Source organism: Symphalangus syndactylus, chromosome 4, assembly GCF_028878055.3.
Source record: "Symphalangus syndactylus isolate Jambi chromosome 4, NHGRI_mSymSyn1-v2.1_pri, whole genome shotgun sequence".
In the NCBI taxonomy this organism is placed as follows: domain Eukaryota; kingdom Metazoa; phylum Chordata; class Mammalia; order Primates; family Hylobatidae; genus Symphalangus; species Symphalangus syndactylus.
In genome coordinates, this window is record NC_072426.2 from 141,530,829 (window position 1) to 141,547,791 (window position 16,963).

Genomic DNA, 16,963 nt, shown 5'->3' on the forward strand with positions numbered 1-16,963 from the left:
GTTTTATTCTAAGCCAATGTAATCTATTTATAAATAATAGAATACAAAAGATCCTCTTTGAGTAAGACATCTAGGTGGCAGGAGACAGCAGACTTTTTGCTCTGAGGAAAAAAATTTTATGTTTTAGTTTAGGATCTAAAATAGATTCTAGACCTGTGACCCGAGGCTAAGGGTAAAGGGGGAAGATTATTATATATAAATTACAATATATATGATGAATAGATTGTGCCAGAGGATTGATAGATGCATATATTTAACACAATGAGACCAATGGTAAACAGATCGAACCCACTTTATTTCTTTGTGGTTTTCCAGTCACTTATATACAATTACAATAAAGCAAATCATTCTCTACGTTTTTGTTAAATCATCACAAAATGTATGTTTAAAAAGTAGTTTAAGTTTACTAGAAAGTACTATCTCAATAGCTGTATAGCTAACTTATGTAAATCATATTTATGCTAATTGAAGAGAATATATTTCACCTTCAGGATATCGTATTCATTTTTCTAGCCTTAATAAACATTTTATAAATATTGACACTGGGGATAAAATTACTGATAATATTATATTTACTTTGGCTTCACAGAGTAAAAATTGTTACTCAGTCACATACAACATTCTCGCATTATTTTAGTCAATCCTCAAACTACCTGAGATGTAACCATTATTACTGAGTTATAAAAAGAAACCAAGATTCAGGTATACTAAATAATTTGTGAGTATTCGTGATAGAACATGGCAGGTTTGATTGTAACTCTGTTTGATTCCAAAGTGTTTGTTTTTTCCACTTCATCATAATGTATTTCTGGCCAGAAGCATGAGAATCAAAAATGTGACCTGAAAAACTACTACGGAATTATTTTTAAGTGGTTTGCATAGACTTTGTTTTTAGACTTTGTTTAACTTTTCCCAAAAAGTTGTACTCAGTTGTTCAAAGGCTAAGACAACGTTGTCGTCTTCATTTTCACATAGCTCATGCAAGGAAACACTGGAAATGGGGAAAAAATACAGGATCCATTTTAGTGAGATTGAATATTATAAGAAAGGCTTTCCTTGGGTAGGCAGAAGGAAGTAAATCTCATCAGATGATGAAATTATGTTAGCAAAATATGAGGAATAATGATAAGAAACATATTTCTCCTTAAAAATCTTGTATAAAAAATTTAAGAAAACAAAACAACCCCATGCAATTCTTCTCCATGAATATTACCAAGAGAGTCTGAAAAGCCATCAAATTCCATATAACTTGATCCCTCCTCCCTTCAAACGTGCAACGCAAATTCCTTTTCTTTCCTCTACGTATCTCTTGTGGAGTCATTTTGTGTTATTTATGCTACTGTGTCCAGTGTATACTGAAATCCAGAGGTGGCTACATCTACAAAGAGGATAATATTGCTTTCTTTACCTAAATGTGTAAAAAGATAAGGACAACAAGATACGGTAAGCAGAATAATGGCCCTCCAAAGATATCCACATCATATATTCCCCAGAAACCAATGAATAGGTCAGGTTACATGGCAAAGGGGAATGAATTATGGCTGCAGAGCGAATTAAAATTGCTAATCAGCTGACCTCGAGATAGGAAAATAATCCTGGATTATCCGGGCAGGTTCAGTGTAATCTCAAAGGTCCCTGTAAGTGGAAGAGTGAGGCAGGAGAGAGTCAGAATGATGCAGTGTGAGAGTCTATGAACCATTGCTGGCTTTGGAGATGAAAGGGAGCCACAAGCCAAGGAATGCCGGCAGCCTCTAAAAGTTGGAAAAGGCAATAAAAGTAGATTGTCCCTTAAGAGCCTTTACAAAGAAATGCAGCCCTGCTGACAACTGGATTGAGCCTAGGAAGACACATTTTGGACTTCTGACCACCAGAATTGTAAAATAATAAATTCGTGTTGGTTTAAGCCACTAGGTTTGTGGTAATTTGTTGCAGCAGCATTAAGAAACTAATGTACAGGTAACAAAAAAGGAGAGAAGAAACCCAAGAATGAACAGTACAGCTGGACTGATCAAGGGCTGAAAACTATCATGATCTGACATCTTATCAGCCTTTTATTATTTGCCCCTACCTTGTTTCCACTAGAGTTCCAGTTATTTTCTAGTGTCATCACTGACCTACCACAAAAACTGATCAGTTCTGTCTCTACAACACCAAATTTCCTTCTGAGTTACAGACGTATCGTGACTACTGAACATTTCTTCCTGATTGATATCTCCCAGATATAATGTGATGTGTATAAATTCTAGTTCACTATTTTTCATTCTCATCCCCAAATGTCATGCTCATCCTTGTTTCCTATACATCCTTAACAAAAATAGGAACTTTGGTCATCTTTACCAACTGTACAATTTTTTTTACCAATTTCTTGAATTTTACCTCGTAAATATTTTTCTGATCACTCTTCTGCATCGTATTTCAATTCCCTTAATTCAGACCTTCACCCATTTTCACCTGCATGACTGTTACAGCCTTTGCACCTACCCATTTCTGCCACATATATAATCCACATGCTCATGCTCCCCTCATGCTTATGCACTGTCTACACTTTGCTCAAAAGATGAAGCCCAAACTTCTTAAAGTTAACATAAAGACCTTTCCTGATATAGATCCAAATTCCATTTAAAGTCTCTTACAACAACCCAGCATCTTCCCCCACCTCTGTCAAATGCCCATATTCTCCACGTCGACATAGTGAGCTTGGAGTCTCTCCCTGACACATCAGGCCCTTTCTCATTTCTGTACTTTGAAAATACTATTTCTTCTTCCCCATAATTTAAGGCTTAGTCAAAAAATTACTTCATTTGAGATTCTTTCTTTGAATACAAGTAGCATTAGTCATTCCCTTATCTGCCATCATAGCTCTGACCGTGTTTGTAAGGTCTATAAGTCAGCTTCTTTCACTACACATGTAAGAATTTTTTTAAAGCAGGTATATCAATTTAATGATCCTTTGGCCAGGGGCAGTGGTTCTTGCCTGTAATCCTAGCACTTTGGGAGGCCAAGGCGGATGGATTGCCTGAGCTCAGGAATTTTGAGACCAGCCTGGGCAGCATGGTGAAACCCCATCTGTACTAAAATACCAAAAAAAAAAAAAAAAATTAGCCAGGCATGGTGGTATACACCTGTTGTCCCAGCTACTTGGGAGGGTGAGGCAGGAGAATTGCTTGAACCTGGGAGGTGACGCTGCAGTGAGCCGAGATTGCAACACTCCACTCCAGCCTGGGTGACAGAGCGTGACTCTCTGTCTCCAAAAAAAAAAAATTATGAACATTTATAGCTCAAATGCTTAGGAAGCGTGTCTCATACCAACAATGCTTCAATACTTCTTGGATGAATGTGTGAATGATTGATTGATTTCCTTGCCCAAGCTTTTGAGACAGCTTCCAAGTCTGTGGAGTTTCTTGGGCTGCTCTGGAGATAAAAACTTGAGCAACTATGAGCCACTCAAGGAATACCCTATCTAGAGATATTTCAAGTGGACAAAGCAGTTTCCTTCTGCTCCCAAAAGTTTTACTCTCTGTATAAAAAGTCCAAACAGGCCAATTCTGCTCAGATCCAAGATATAAAAAGAGACTTGATTAGCAAGAACCTAATAATGGAGAGATTTGTGGCAAATTAAATATATAAAAAGGGATAGGACAAAGCAACACCTATAAAGTATTGAGTTGCATGCAGATTGAAGGCTTTAGAAAGATGGACATTTAGGCCGGGAGCGGTGGCTCATGCCTGTAACCCCAGCACTTTGGGAGGGCAAGACAGGCGGATCACCTGAGGTCAGGAGTTTGAGACCACCCTGACCAACATGGAGAAACCCCCTCGCTACTAAAAATACAATATTAGCCGGGCGGGCATGGTGACACATGTCTGTAATCCCAGCTACTCAGGAGATTGAGGCAGGAGAATTGCTTGAACCGAGGAGGCAGAGGTTGCGGTGAGCCGAGATCATACCATTGCACTCCAGCCTGGGCAACAAGAGCAAAATTCTGCCTCAAAAAAAAAAGAAAAGAAAAAGAAAGATGGACATGCAACTAAGCAACAGTAGATGGTCAACGAAGCCTAAGAATGGGGTACCCACATAAAGTTAGGTGTTGCTTGGGACCCCACTAGGTTTTGTTAAAGGTGAAAATAGGAGGCCAATATGAAAGATCAGAGTCAGACAGAGCCTGGAGAAAACGCAAAATTCAAAGTATGTAAGTGAATATAAACTAGAGACCGGATGGAACCCCAAGGAGCCCTCTGAAATATCATGTCCCATGTCCTTGACATACATAGATTGTGGCAATTGAGAATACCAGGATCTAGGAGTCAATGAAGCTTTCGAATATTGCTGCCTGTCAGTGCATGATGCCTGGGGCTGAGACTCTAGTCTGGATGAAACTTCATCTCAACTAGACATTGGAATTAATTCTATTATAGAAATAATACAACACGTGTTGAGGAGACATTCTGCAGAGCCTTTGGGGAGTTGAAATGCACAGCACAGAAGAAGCTTACGGCACCTTCATGTACCTGGCTTATAGTAACAGCTCAACATTTTTCAAATTATAAATAAATTATTAAAAAATCTAAAATCAATATTTAAATATATAACACACCTGATAGATTTAATGGTGAGTGCAAAATCCTTCAATAAATAATAAGCATCTCCTTCATTCATCCTAAAGAAAACAACATTTTGAAAATTAATAATACAAAACATTAAAGAACATCCTATTTTATATTTAAATGCTGAATTTATCAGTAACAGGTTGCTTTTGTCTGTCAAGATCTCTTTCCAAAAATTATTTCTGCCACAGACTCCTAGATATTGATCTGATCTATGGCAATGGTGATTATGAATTCAAGAGCTGAAATTTCACAATCATAGATAAGCAATAAAAACAGGAGGCTGGCCATCTCAGGAGATAACCAAAATAGGAAAATAAAGCTCAGGAGGGTAAATTGGAACTAGAGACTCAAAAGGGAAGAAACAGATGTATCATTTACTAATGTCACAGCTGCTTTATTCACAATGAGTCACTTTTTTTCAAAACAGTGCTCAACATCTTTGAAGAGTGTCAGATATTTTAATACCTTCATTCTATAAGGATTGCTCAACATTTTATGTAAAAAACAAAATTGGTTTCCTGCTTCGGTGTGACAGAATGCCCCTCCCCACATCTATGTGCTCAGTGCCCAAGTCAATTTCTTCATCCTGGATAAATCCAAGAGTGTTTACCCCTGGCTACTATTTTTGAAAATGTTTTTCCTGCCACAGAACTAAAACAATTGTCATGTACTCAGTCCTACATCTACTCTTCTCAAATACTGGAGAGCATGCCATTATTTGTTACTCAGTTTTAAAATATCTAATAATGAATAAACAGGAGAGTAATAAATAAAAATATATCTATGAGCATATGCAAATATTTATATCATTAGAGTACAGCATTATGTCATGTGAACTGGCCTAGGTGCCAAGATTTTGCTGGAAAACCACAAACAAAAATAATACCAAATTTGTTATTCTCTCTTGCCATTAGTCTCTAAAAAAAAAATCTAGTATGTTTAGTATGATTTAACCTGCACTTGAAACTGTAATGAGGTTTCTTCCTTAAAATTCATTAAATTAATTCATTAGAGACAGAGATGGGAGGACAGAGAAACAGAGACAGACAGAGAGAACATACCTGTTATCCTGGACTAATCCTAGCAAGGAACCATGTTTGTAGAAATCCAGTGCATAGGCATTAAGCGGCATTTTCCTTCCTCGATTATCAAATTTCTGTGACAACAGCACTGGAGCCTGAGAGCGATTGACACCGATTGTGCCTAGAGTAACCTGAGAAAATACGATTCTTCTTAATGTCTTATTTATGTATAAAGAAAGTTGATGATTTCTTATGTGGTGCTTTGTAGATACATCCTTTAGTCACCATTTTTAAAGCCCATTCTTTGCTGTGAAGGAAGAGGGTGTCTTAGCCACACATTGTGGTAGCACCATGCTAAGCAAGAGTGGAGAGTGGCTCATCTCCACCCCATGAAGATGACTGCCTCCACAAAATACCAATGACGCTTTCAACCATCCATCCACTAGAACATAGAAACACTCACTAGGAAAGAAAACCTAACACCATTGCATTCTCCTTATTGGTGAAAGGAATTGTAAAAAGAAGGCGGCGAATAGTTTTCCCATGTCTGCTCATGTTTTGCCAGCTGTACTGTAGAGGATCAATAGAACTCTAGCATACTGTTATTATGAGTGTAAATTGGCACACCTACTTTTTTTTTGGAAGTTACAAATAAATTTTAACAACTAAGCAAATTCATACATAAATATCTATGAATAATAAGAGTTGACTCCATGTACTTAAGCAGATCAGTGATGCAAATTATAAATTGCAGCAATATCTAAACAAGACTCTATTATTAAAACTTAATAATTTGCAGGTAACCATTCAAGTGACAGACATCAACTGCCTTCACTCCTGCTGAGACTTGTCTGGCACAGTTACTTTTTAAATGAGTTGGTAGTAGCTTGAAAAGTTTAATATTTGAATATTCTTATTCCTATATGACTCAGAAAATTATTTTAACCCAGAAAATCAATACCTAAGAGAAACTATTGCACATACGCACGAGACATCCATAGCAACACTGTGTGTAATAGCAAAGATGAGAAAGAAACACAACTATTCGAAACAGTAGAACAGATTAACAGGCTGTTTGATATTCACACTATAAAATATTATCAAGTACTAAAAATAAAAGAGAGTTTGACGTTACAACAGGGATGAACCTTAAGGCATAGCATTGAATGTAAACAAAAGCGACTTTCAAGTGACTGCAGTAACTATTCCTTCACTTTTCATAAAATTCAAAAGCAAATTAATATAAAAAGGGATTTTGTAATATGTAGTTTTTAAAAAGAAAAGTGAAAAACACACGAAGTTTAGAAAGGTTGATGGGCTGGGGGAAAAGGGGAAACAAGAAAATGAAACGTGGGAGGAGTACACAGATCCTTAGTACACGGTGTTCATTTAGTTCGATGCTTTAGAACTTATCCATATGCTATAAAAGACATATTTGTATGTATATTTAGCATTATATTAAAACGTAAAATTAATTTTACTGTTAATTAAAATAAACAATAAAAGCAAAACAATTTTAAGAGGTTATAACTTACTCTAGTAAAGTAAATTTGTATAAAGTGAGTTGGGTAAGGTAAATGTGAGGGAATATGGAAAGAAAATGTGAGTTCAAGAGGAAAAGAACTGCAAATTTATAAATCCTTATAAAAAGTTTTCCTGACTTGTTCTTAACTTACTGACTATGGGTATGAAAACACTTTCTTGTTGATATTCCATTTTATACATTTAAAAGAATGATGCATTGGTTTTAACACACCAACATTTATTTGAAACTAAAAACTATATCTTTAGAAAGTATTTAAATTTAGGATAAAAATGTATGTGTTCATTTAAAATGCACAAGATGTATATAGTTTACAAAATTATTTTAAGTGATACATGACTATGATTTTGGAATAAACAGAGTTGAGACAACAATGTCAATCCATAATATCGAATGTAATAAAACACTTTTTCTCAAATTTTGTATTAAAATATAAATTAAATTTCACCAAGTGTCAACAATCAAATGAATTAGCCAGGATCTTCCAAATGTGTCTAGTTCTTTGCATTCCATTTTAGGCATCAATGATGCAGACTATAAGTAGTATTTACAGCATTTATAGGAGTACTGAGAAAGTCTGAAGACAGTTTTAGGTGCTACTTCCACAGCAAACCTGTGTCAATATCACTAGAGCCTTCAAAGATGGAAGAAAAGTAGTGGTGCCTGGAAACTGAGCAGGGTCCTCAGGCCCACTCTGAGAAACTGAAATCATATTGACTTCAAGAGCACCAATTCCTGAATATATCTGTTGATACATCCAGATTTTTTTTTCCTTTTTAATCTGGGAAATTCGAAGTTCTTTCTAAGCTGCCTAGCAATATAAATCCATTCTTTCTTAAACATCTTTTATTAATAAGCCCCACTCTTCACTTACATGGTTTGGAGTCTCCAGTTGAAGCAAATCATCATCAAAGTTCCCAGACAGACAAACAAATGGTGAAATTGCTACTCTTCCTTCTTTGCAGCTCATCAAATGACATACGAGTTGAGAGTCTTCACATTCTTTACCTGTGAATTCTGACAATAATAGTTAGGGATAGATTAGTGTTTTGAACTCAGTCAAACTGTCAAACCTCAGATACTTTCTGTAGACCATGTTACAAGGGGAGCCATTCAACTTCACGTAATGAAGACTGAAATGTTTTGTAAGTTATATAACATAAGGTTAGTAGCACAGCTTGGCACAGAATACATTCAATGAAAGTTGGCTATTAATGTTAGTATTGCTATTATAAAAATGTGTATTATATTTTAGTTGCCTTAATCAATAAGAAATGAAAGACTAAATTTAAATTGTATATTCTTATCAGAGAATTATTTTCCTTTGTACTTTTTCTTACTGAACTCAGACTTGCCTTCAGAATCTTTCCTGAAACCATGCAGCCACAATTAGCAAGTTTGGAAGTAGCGTATGAGAATAAATATATTTTCCATTTATATTCTCATAAAACCCAGATCAGACATTCAAACTGGGCTCTAATTTGTAACTGAGGCATAATATTCACAGACTCCAATCTCACCTCACCTGTGATGGTCACCTTTTTGTATCTATTTTCCCTTAGAAGGCTTCCATCTATTAGCTCATGAAAAAAAAAGAGCAGTGTTAACCATGCACAAAACACTATTTTAAGATTTGCATATATGTTAACTTAATCATTTAAAACTCATGAAAACTATGTAGATAATGCTATTCCCTTTCTCATATATCTGTTCAGAAAACTAAGGCATGAGTATGGAGTCTCTTGCTCAAGATCTCACAGCTAATAAGTAGCAGAACCAGAGTTTGGACCCAGAAAATATGCTCAGAATCTGTGTTTATGAAAACTAAGCGTATTTCCTCTCAAGAGAGAGTGACAGAATTAGTCTCTAGTTTCTCTTCATCTCATAGATGCCCTTACTCTGTTTTCCAGGCTTGACCCTGAAGCAGCATTTAACAAGATGGTTATAAATGGCCCTACTTAGTTTCACTCTCTTTTGCCCTTTTAATGTCTAATAAGCAAAATTTTTTTCTTTAGAAAGGAAAAGGAATCTCCTCACTTGAGGGCAAAATAAACTTTCTGGGGTTCCACTCTTCTTCCAGAATAAACTATTCTTAGGCAATATTATTTATTCTTCAAATTGTTCCACAATGGAGGTAAAATATACTTACTGATTTTTGACAATGGGAGTTGATATTCCTGATTCATATCAGCCAGTTTGGAAACAATTCGTAGGAAAGTGGTAAAGTCCTCCATAATTTTCATGTTATATTCATCTAAAGCATCACTGAAATCCTCAGGGAGATCATCAAGGAACACCTAGAAGCCGAATAATTTTCAGAGAGATCTATTTACCTTCCTTCAAAACTGAATCGTTGGAAGAAGAAAAGTAAAGAACATTGCAATATAATTCTATAGTTATCTATTAATATTTATTCAATAATGTCACTGTTTTATTTTTTCACTGGTGAAGTTCAGGTAACTTCATCTGTTGTTTCTATTTGCAATTATGAAAACCAATACGTTACTCATCACCCTTAAAAATGTATTTTGATATACTGAATCAAAGCCACTTTTAAATAGAAGCATGACCTCAAATAACATTAGACTTGTGAAAATTTCAAAGACTCTAGTGACACATTTGAACTGCAAGGAATGAGACAAAGTACATTTGCATGCCTAGAGTAAATCTCATTTTGTTTTGAGGGTTTTTTAAACCTCACTGGATTCATTTTGCTTATATTTAGTTAACTATTTTTTCACTTATATTCATGAAAGAGAAGTATCTCTAATTTTCCTTTTCATTATGTCCTAGTCAGGTTTTGGTATTAAAGCTAACTTTTGCCCTTAGAAAGAGTAAATATTGCCTCTTTTTGTATTATCCAGAAGAGTGTAGTGGACTGAATGTTTTATATTTTCTCAAAATTTATATGTTAAAATTTGAACACTTAATGTGATGGGATTAGGATGCAGGGCCTTTGGGAGATGATTAGGTCATAAGGGTGGAGTCCTCATAACTGGAATTAGTGCCCATAAAAAAAGACCCCAGAGAGCTCCCTTGCCCCTTCCACCATGTGAGAACACAGCGTAAAGACAACCATCTAAGAACCAAAAAGCAGCCCCCACCAGACACCTTGATTTAGAACTTCCTTTTAATTATTAATTTGTTATTTTTTGGGGTCCATAGTAGGTGTGTATATTCATGGATTATATGAGATATTTTGATGCAGGCATGTAATGCATAATAATCACAGCAGGGTAAATGGGGTATCCATCACTTCAAGCATTTATCCTTTGTGTTACAAACAATACAATTATATTCTTTTAGTTATTCAGCCATAAAAAAGAATGAGATCCTGTCATTTGCAACAACATGTAAAGAATTGGAGGTCATTATGTTAAGTGAAATCAGCCAGGCACAAAAAGACACACTTTACGTGTTCTCACTCCTTTGTAGGACCTAAAAGTTAAAACAATTGAACTTATGCAGATAGAGTAGAAGGATGGTTATCAGAGGCTGGGAAGGGTAGCTGAGGGACGGAGAAGTGAATGTTTAATGGGTACCAAAAAATAGCTAGAAAGACTGATCTCTTCTCAGCCTCCGAAACTGTGACAAGTAAATTTCTGTTGTTTATTAGCCAGCCAATCATTGCTACATTATAGCAGCCCAAACAGACTAAAATAAAATTTGTAAAAAGTTGGTGTTATTCTCTTTACAATAAAAATCATGCATATTTAAGGTACACAAACTGGCGTTTTAATACACATATATAGTGATGTTATCCTCACAAATTTTGGAAGAATTCACCAGTGAAGCCATCTGAGCCTTGGGTTTTCTTTGTGGGAATGTTTCTTTTTTTTAAATAATAGATTAAATTTCTTTACTAGATATCAGAACAAGACTAAGTATATCTTCCTTGCTCAGTTTTGGAAAGTTGTATTTTCTAGGAATTTGCCCATTTGTCTAAATAGTCAAATATATTGCTATAAAGTCATTCATAAAATCTTCCTTTGCTCTTTGCGACATCTAAAATAGAGCCTGTAGTACTGTCCCATTTTCTTTTCTGATACTTGTGCTTTTACTCCCTTATTCTTAATGAGTTTTGCTAGACATTAATCAATTTTATTATTCTTTACAAAGAACCAACTTAGAGGCTTTGTTGATTTCTTGTTCATACAATTGCTGTTAATTTACTTTATATCTGTTCTCATTTTATTATATCTTTCCTTCTACTTGCTGTAGGTTAGATTTTCTTGTTCGTTTTGTTATTTTCTTAAGCTAAAGTTTAAATCATTGATTTTTCAGCCTGTATTTTTTTCTAATTTATGGTTTCAAGGCTGCAAATTCCCCTGTAAGCACTGAATAAATTCCAACTTATAAGCATTCTTATGTTTCCTTTATTTTTATTTAATGTAAAATATTTTTAAATTTCCATTTTATGTCTTTTTTATCCTTTGTGTATTTATAAATTAATTTTTTAACTTTTCACGCAATTGAGATATTTCTGATTCTTCTGGTTAGTGTTTACGTGGCATATATTTTTAATCATCTTACTTTCAAGCTTTCTCAGTTTTTATACCTAAAGTGTGACTTGTATAAATAGCATATATAGTCTGATGTCACTTAATGGCAGGGATATATTCTAAGAAATGTGGCATTAGGTGATATTGTCATTGTGCAAACATCACAAAGTGTACTTAAACAAACCTAGATTACATTACCTAGGCTTTATGGTACAGCCTATTGGTCCTAGGCTACAAACCTGTACAGCATGTTACTGAATTGAACACTATAGGCAGCTGTAACACAATGATAAGTATTTTGTGTATTCAAATATACCTGAATGAAGGAAAGGTACAGTAAAAATACAATATTATATTCATAGAACCATCATGTATGCAGTCTGTCATGGATCAAAATGTCATTATGTGGCACGTCTATAGTTGTCTGTATTTTAAGATGTAGCCTGAAAATCTTTGTATTTTACTTAGTGTATTTAGTACATTTACATTTAATATAACTATTGATACAGCTATTTTCTACCTTGCCATTTGTTTTCTGTCTGAATTTGAACCACTCATTATATATTTTTTCTCTTCCCTTCTTGTTTTTACCAGTTTTTCCTTTTGTTGACATGTATGTGCACACTATTTTACTAGTCTTTTAGCTGTTACCCCAGAGATTATAAGATATATCTTTAATTTTATATGTCTTTTTTTTTTTTTTTTTTTTTTGAGATGGAGTCTCGCTCTGTCACCCAGGCTGGAGTGCGGTGGCGCGATCTCGGCTCACTGCAAGCTCCGCCTCCCAGGTTCACGCCATTCTCCTGCCTCGGCCTCTCCGAGTAGCTGAGACTACAGGCGCCCGCCACCACGCCCGGCTAATTTTTTGTATTTTTAGTAGAGACGGGGTTTCACCATGGTCTCGATCTCCTGACCTCGTGATCCGCCCGCCTCAGCCTCCCAAAGTGCTGGGATTACAAGCATGAGCCACCGCGCCCGGCCAATTTTATATTTCTTAATCTTCCAAAATTTTAAAACATTTAAATGTATTAACCTTCTGAACTCTTACATTATAATTTTCATAAACTTCAGTTCTACGTATTATTTCAGATTTTATATGTTACAATTATTTTTTGACACAATGTGTATTCCTTTATATGTAATCACACATAACCCTTTCTATTATGATTCATTCCTTCCTGCATTTTCATGTTTCCAAATTTTGGATTTTTTCCATGTACCTAAAGTATATATTTATTTTACTGCAGACTTGATAGCAATGAATAATCTCAGATTTCACGTCTGAAAACATCTTAATTTTATCTTTATTTTGACGAATATTTCCTATAAGTGTAGAATTCAGGGATAGGAGTTATTTTATTGAGCACATTAAAAATATTGTTCCATTGTCTGGAGAGCCAAAAATAAAAATAAAAATAAAAAATGTCAGATAAGAGGCAGAACTAACTTGCAGCTCCCACTCGGACAGACAGATCAGCATGTGGAGACTCACACCATGAACTTTTGCTCCAAGAACTACCACAGGAACACACCAGGAAAGCCAAGAGAATCCACAGACCCTTTGAAAGAAGTAACTTGCCTCTTCAGGCAAGCTGAAAAACTGTGAATGTCCAAAGTGTGAAAGGGGGAGCATCCACCCCTTAACACGTATCATCATTGGGGAAACTGAAGTTTCAGATCATGGGAGAAGGATCTGGAATTGAGACAAATTTAGAGAGCCAAGTGAAATATAGGTGTAGAGGAAGCAGTGGGATGAGTACTCTGGGCACTTTCGGTCTCCAGAAAAGCCGTTTCTGACTTTGTCTCACAGGGGTCCTTGGGGAGGGCTGCCAGTGGAATTGGGGAAAGACCACATGGAGAAGGAAACTTCCAGCTGAACTTTGTAACAATTTCAACCAAACACAAAGTTTCCTGGACAGAACCTGGGGCAGGGGGTAAACAGGGAGTGCAGATAAAAGCACAGAGACTGCAGCAAGTGGGGAGGTGTGAAACCCAAGAGCCCTGCTTGCTTTCTCAGTGGGGAGGCTTGTAGCCTGGGGAAAGTTTTCAGCCTTGCTCACAGATTGCCTGGAAATAAATTCAGTGCTACTGGGGAGTGGGGGACAGCACTACAAGAACTGCTGAAAGGAGCTCTAAATCTTGAAACAAATCCCTGAAAGACACCAAAATAGAACCTCCTTAAAGCATAAATCTCACAAGAACTATAAAATAATAGCACAATGGAAAAAGAAAAAACAAGGTATTCGGGCAACAACTAGCACGATAAATAGAATAGTGCCTCACATCTCAAAACTAAAATTGAATGTAAATGGCCTAAATGCTCCACTTAGAAGATTTGGAATAGCAAAATGGGTAAGAATTCACCAACCAAGTATCTGCTTTCTTCAAGAGACTCACCTAACACATAAGGACTCACATAAATTTAAGGGAAAGGGGTGGAGAAACATATTCCATAGAAATGGACACCAAAAGCAAGCAGGAGTAGCTATTTTTATATCAGACAAAACAGATTTAAAGCAAAAATAGTTTAAAAAGACAGACGGACACTATATAATGATAAAAGGACTACTCCAACAGGAAAACTTCACAATCCTAAATATATATACACCTAATACTGGAGCTCTCAAATTTATAAAACAATTACAAATATACCTAAGAAATGAGAAAGATAGCAGCACAATAATAGTGGGGGACTTCAATACCCCATGACGACACTAGACAGGTCATAAAGACAGAAAGTCAACAAATAATGGACTTAGACTACACCCTAGGACAAATGGACTTAACAGATATTTACAGAACATTCTACCCAACAATTGAAGAATATACATTCTATTCATCAGCACATGGAACATTCTCCAAGAAAGACCATATGATAGGCAACAAAAAAAGCCTCAATAAGTGATCTCAGATCACAGTGGAATAAAATTGGAAGTCAACTCCAAAAGAAATCCTCAAAACCATGCAAATACATGGAAATTAAATAACCTACTCCTGAATGATTATTGGGTCAACAATGAAATCAAGATAGAAACTTAAAAAGTCTTTGAATTGAACAGTATTAGTGAAACCTCTGGGACACAGCAAAAGTGGTGCTAAGAGAAAAGTTCATAGCATTAAATGCCTACATCAAAAAGTCTGAAAGAGCAAAAATAGAAAATCTAAGGTCACCCCTCAAGGAACTAGAGAAACAAGAACAAACCAAACCCAAACCCAGAAGAAGAAAAGAAATAGCAAAGATCAGAGCAGAACTAAATGAAATTGAAACAAACAAACAAAACCAACACAAAAGATAAATGAAACGAAAAGTTGGTTCTTTGAAAAAATAAACAACAATGATAAATAGACCATTAGTGAGATTAACCAAGAAAAGAAGAGAGATCCAAATAAGTTTCATCCAAAGAAATGAAACAGAAGATATTACAACCAATACCACAGAAGTATGAAAAAAAATCATTCAAGGCTACTATGAATACCTTTACACACACAAACTGGAAAACATAGAGGAGATGGGTAAATTCCTGGAAATATACAAATCTCCTAGATTAAACCAAGAAGAAATAGAAACTCTGAACAGACAAATAACAAGCAATGAGATTGAAATGGTATTTATTTTTTAAATGTCAACAAAAAAAGTCCAAGACCATATGGATTCACCACTGAATTCTATCAGGCATTCAAAGAAGATTTGAGACCAAGCCTACTGACACTATTTCAAAAGACAGAGAAAGAGGAAATCCTCCCTAAATTGTTCTATGAAGCCAATATCATCTTAATGTCAAAACCAGGAAACGACATAACAAGAAAAACAAAACAAAACAAAAAAAACTACAGACCAATATCTTGGATGAACATAGATGCAAAAGACCTCAATAAAATACTAGCAAACAGAATCCAATGGCAGATCAAAAAGATAATCTACCATGATCAAGTGAGTTTCATACTAGGGATGCTGGGATGGTTTATCATATGCAAGTGAATAAATGTAATATACTACATAAACAGATTTAAAAACAAAAATCACCTGATCATCTAAATAGATGCAGAAAAAGCATTTGACAAAATCCAGCATCTCTTTATGATTAAAACCCTCAGCAAAATTGGCATAGAAGGGACATAGCTTAAGGTAATAAAAACCATCTAAGACAATCCCACAGTCAACATTATACTTTACAGGGAAAAGTTGAAAGCATTCTCCCTGAGAACTGGAATAAGAAAAAGATGCCCATTTTCACCACTCTTATTCAACATAGTACTAGAAGTCCTAACCAGAGCAATCAAACAAAAGAAATAAATAAAGGACATCCATATCAGTAAAGAGGAAGTCAAACTGTCACCATTTCCCAATGATATGACTGAATACCTAGAAAAGCCTAAAGACTCATCTAAAAAGCTCCTAGAACTGATAAATGAATTCAGTAAAGTTTCAGGATATAAAATTAATGTACACAAATCAGTAGCTCTGCCATACACCAACAGCAACCAAGCTGAGAATCAAATCAAGAACTCAGCCCCTTTTACAATAGCTGCAAATAATAAAATAAAATACTTAGAAATATGCCTAACCAGGAGGTGAAAGACCTCTGCAAGGAAAACTACAACACACTGCTGAAAGAAACAATAGATATCACAAGCAGATTGAAACACATATCATGTTCATGTATGGGTAGAATCAATTCTGTGAAAATGATGATACTGCCAAAAGCAATCTACAAATTCAATTCCCATCAAAATACCACCATCATTCTTCACAGAACTAGAAAAAACAATCTTAAAATTCATATGGAACCAAAGAAAAGCCCATATAGTCAAAGCAAAACTAAGCAAAAAGAACAAATCTGGAAGTATCATATTATCTGACTTCAAGCTATACTATATGGTTATAGTCATCAAAACCACAAGGTCCTGGCATAAATATAGACACTTAGACCAATGGAACAGAATAAAGCACAGAAATAAAGGCAAATATTTACAGCCAACTGATCTTTGACAAAGCAAATGAAAACATAAAATGGGGAAAGGACACCCTATTCAACAAGTGGTGCTGGGATAATTGGCAAGCCACATGTAGCAGAATGAAACTGAATCCTTATCTCTCACCTTATACAAAAATCAATTCAAGATGGATCAAAGTCTTAAATCTAAGACCTGAAAGCATAAAAGTTCTGGAAGACAATATGGGAAAAACCCTTCTAGACATTGGCTTAGACAAAGGCTTCACGACCAAGAACCCAAAAGCAAATGCAACAAAAACAAAGATAAATAGATGAGACTTAATTAAACTAAAA

General features: G+C 35.3%; 1 protein-coding gene across 12 annotated transcripts in view; it reads right to left on the reverse strand.

The window, feature by feature from the left end:
* DDX60 (DExD/H-box helicase 60) overlaps positions 1–16,963 on the reverse strand; it is a 200,900-nt gene that overhangs the window by 93,557 nt on the left and 90,380 nt on the right. For 8 of the 12 annotated variants that reach the window (XM_063638363.1, XM_063638369.1, XM_063638362.1 and 5 more), the window contains 4 exons: positions 9,323–9,470; positions 8,048–8,190; positions 5,670–5,821; positions 4,596–4,658 (listed from right to left, as the gene is read on the reverse strand). In XM_063638363.1, coding sequence (XP_063494433.1) covers positions 4,596–4,658; positions 5,670–5,821; positions 8,048–8,190; positions 9,323–9,470 — 506 coding nt within the window. Of the gene's footprint in view, positions 1–274; positions 1,636–4,595; positions 4,659–5,669; positions 5,822–8,047; positions 8,191–9,322; positions 9,471–16,963 lie in introns of those variants that run through there. The other 4 variants (XM_055276343.2, XM_055276344.2, XM_055276348.2 and 1 more) reach the window with 2 other exon arrangements.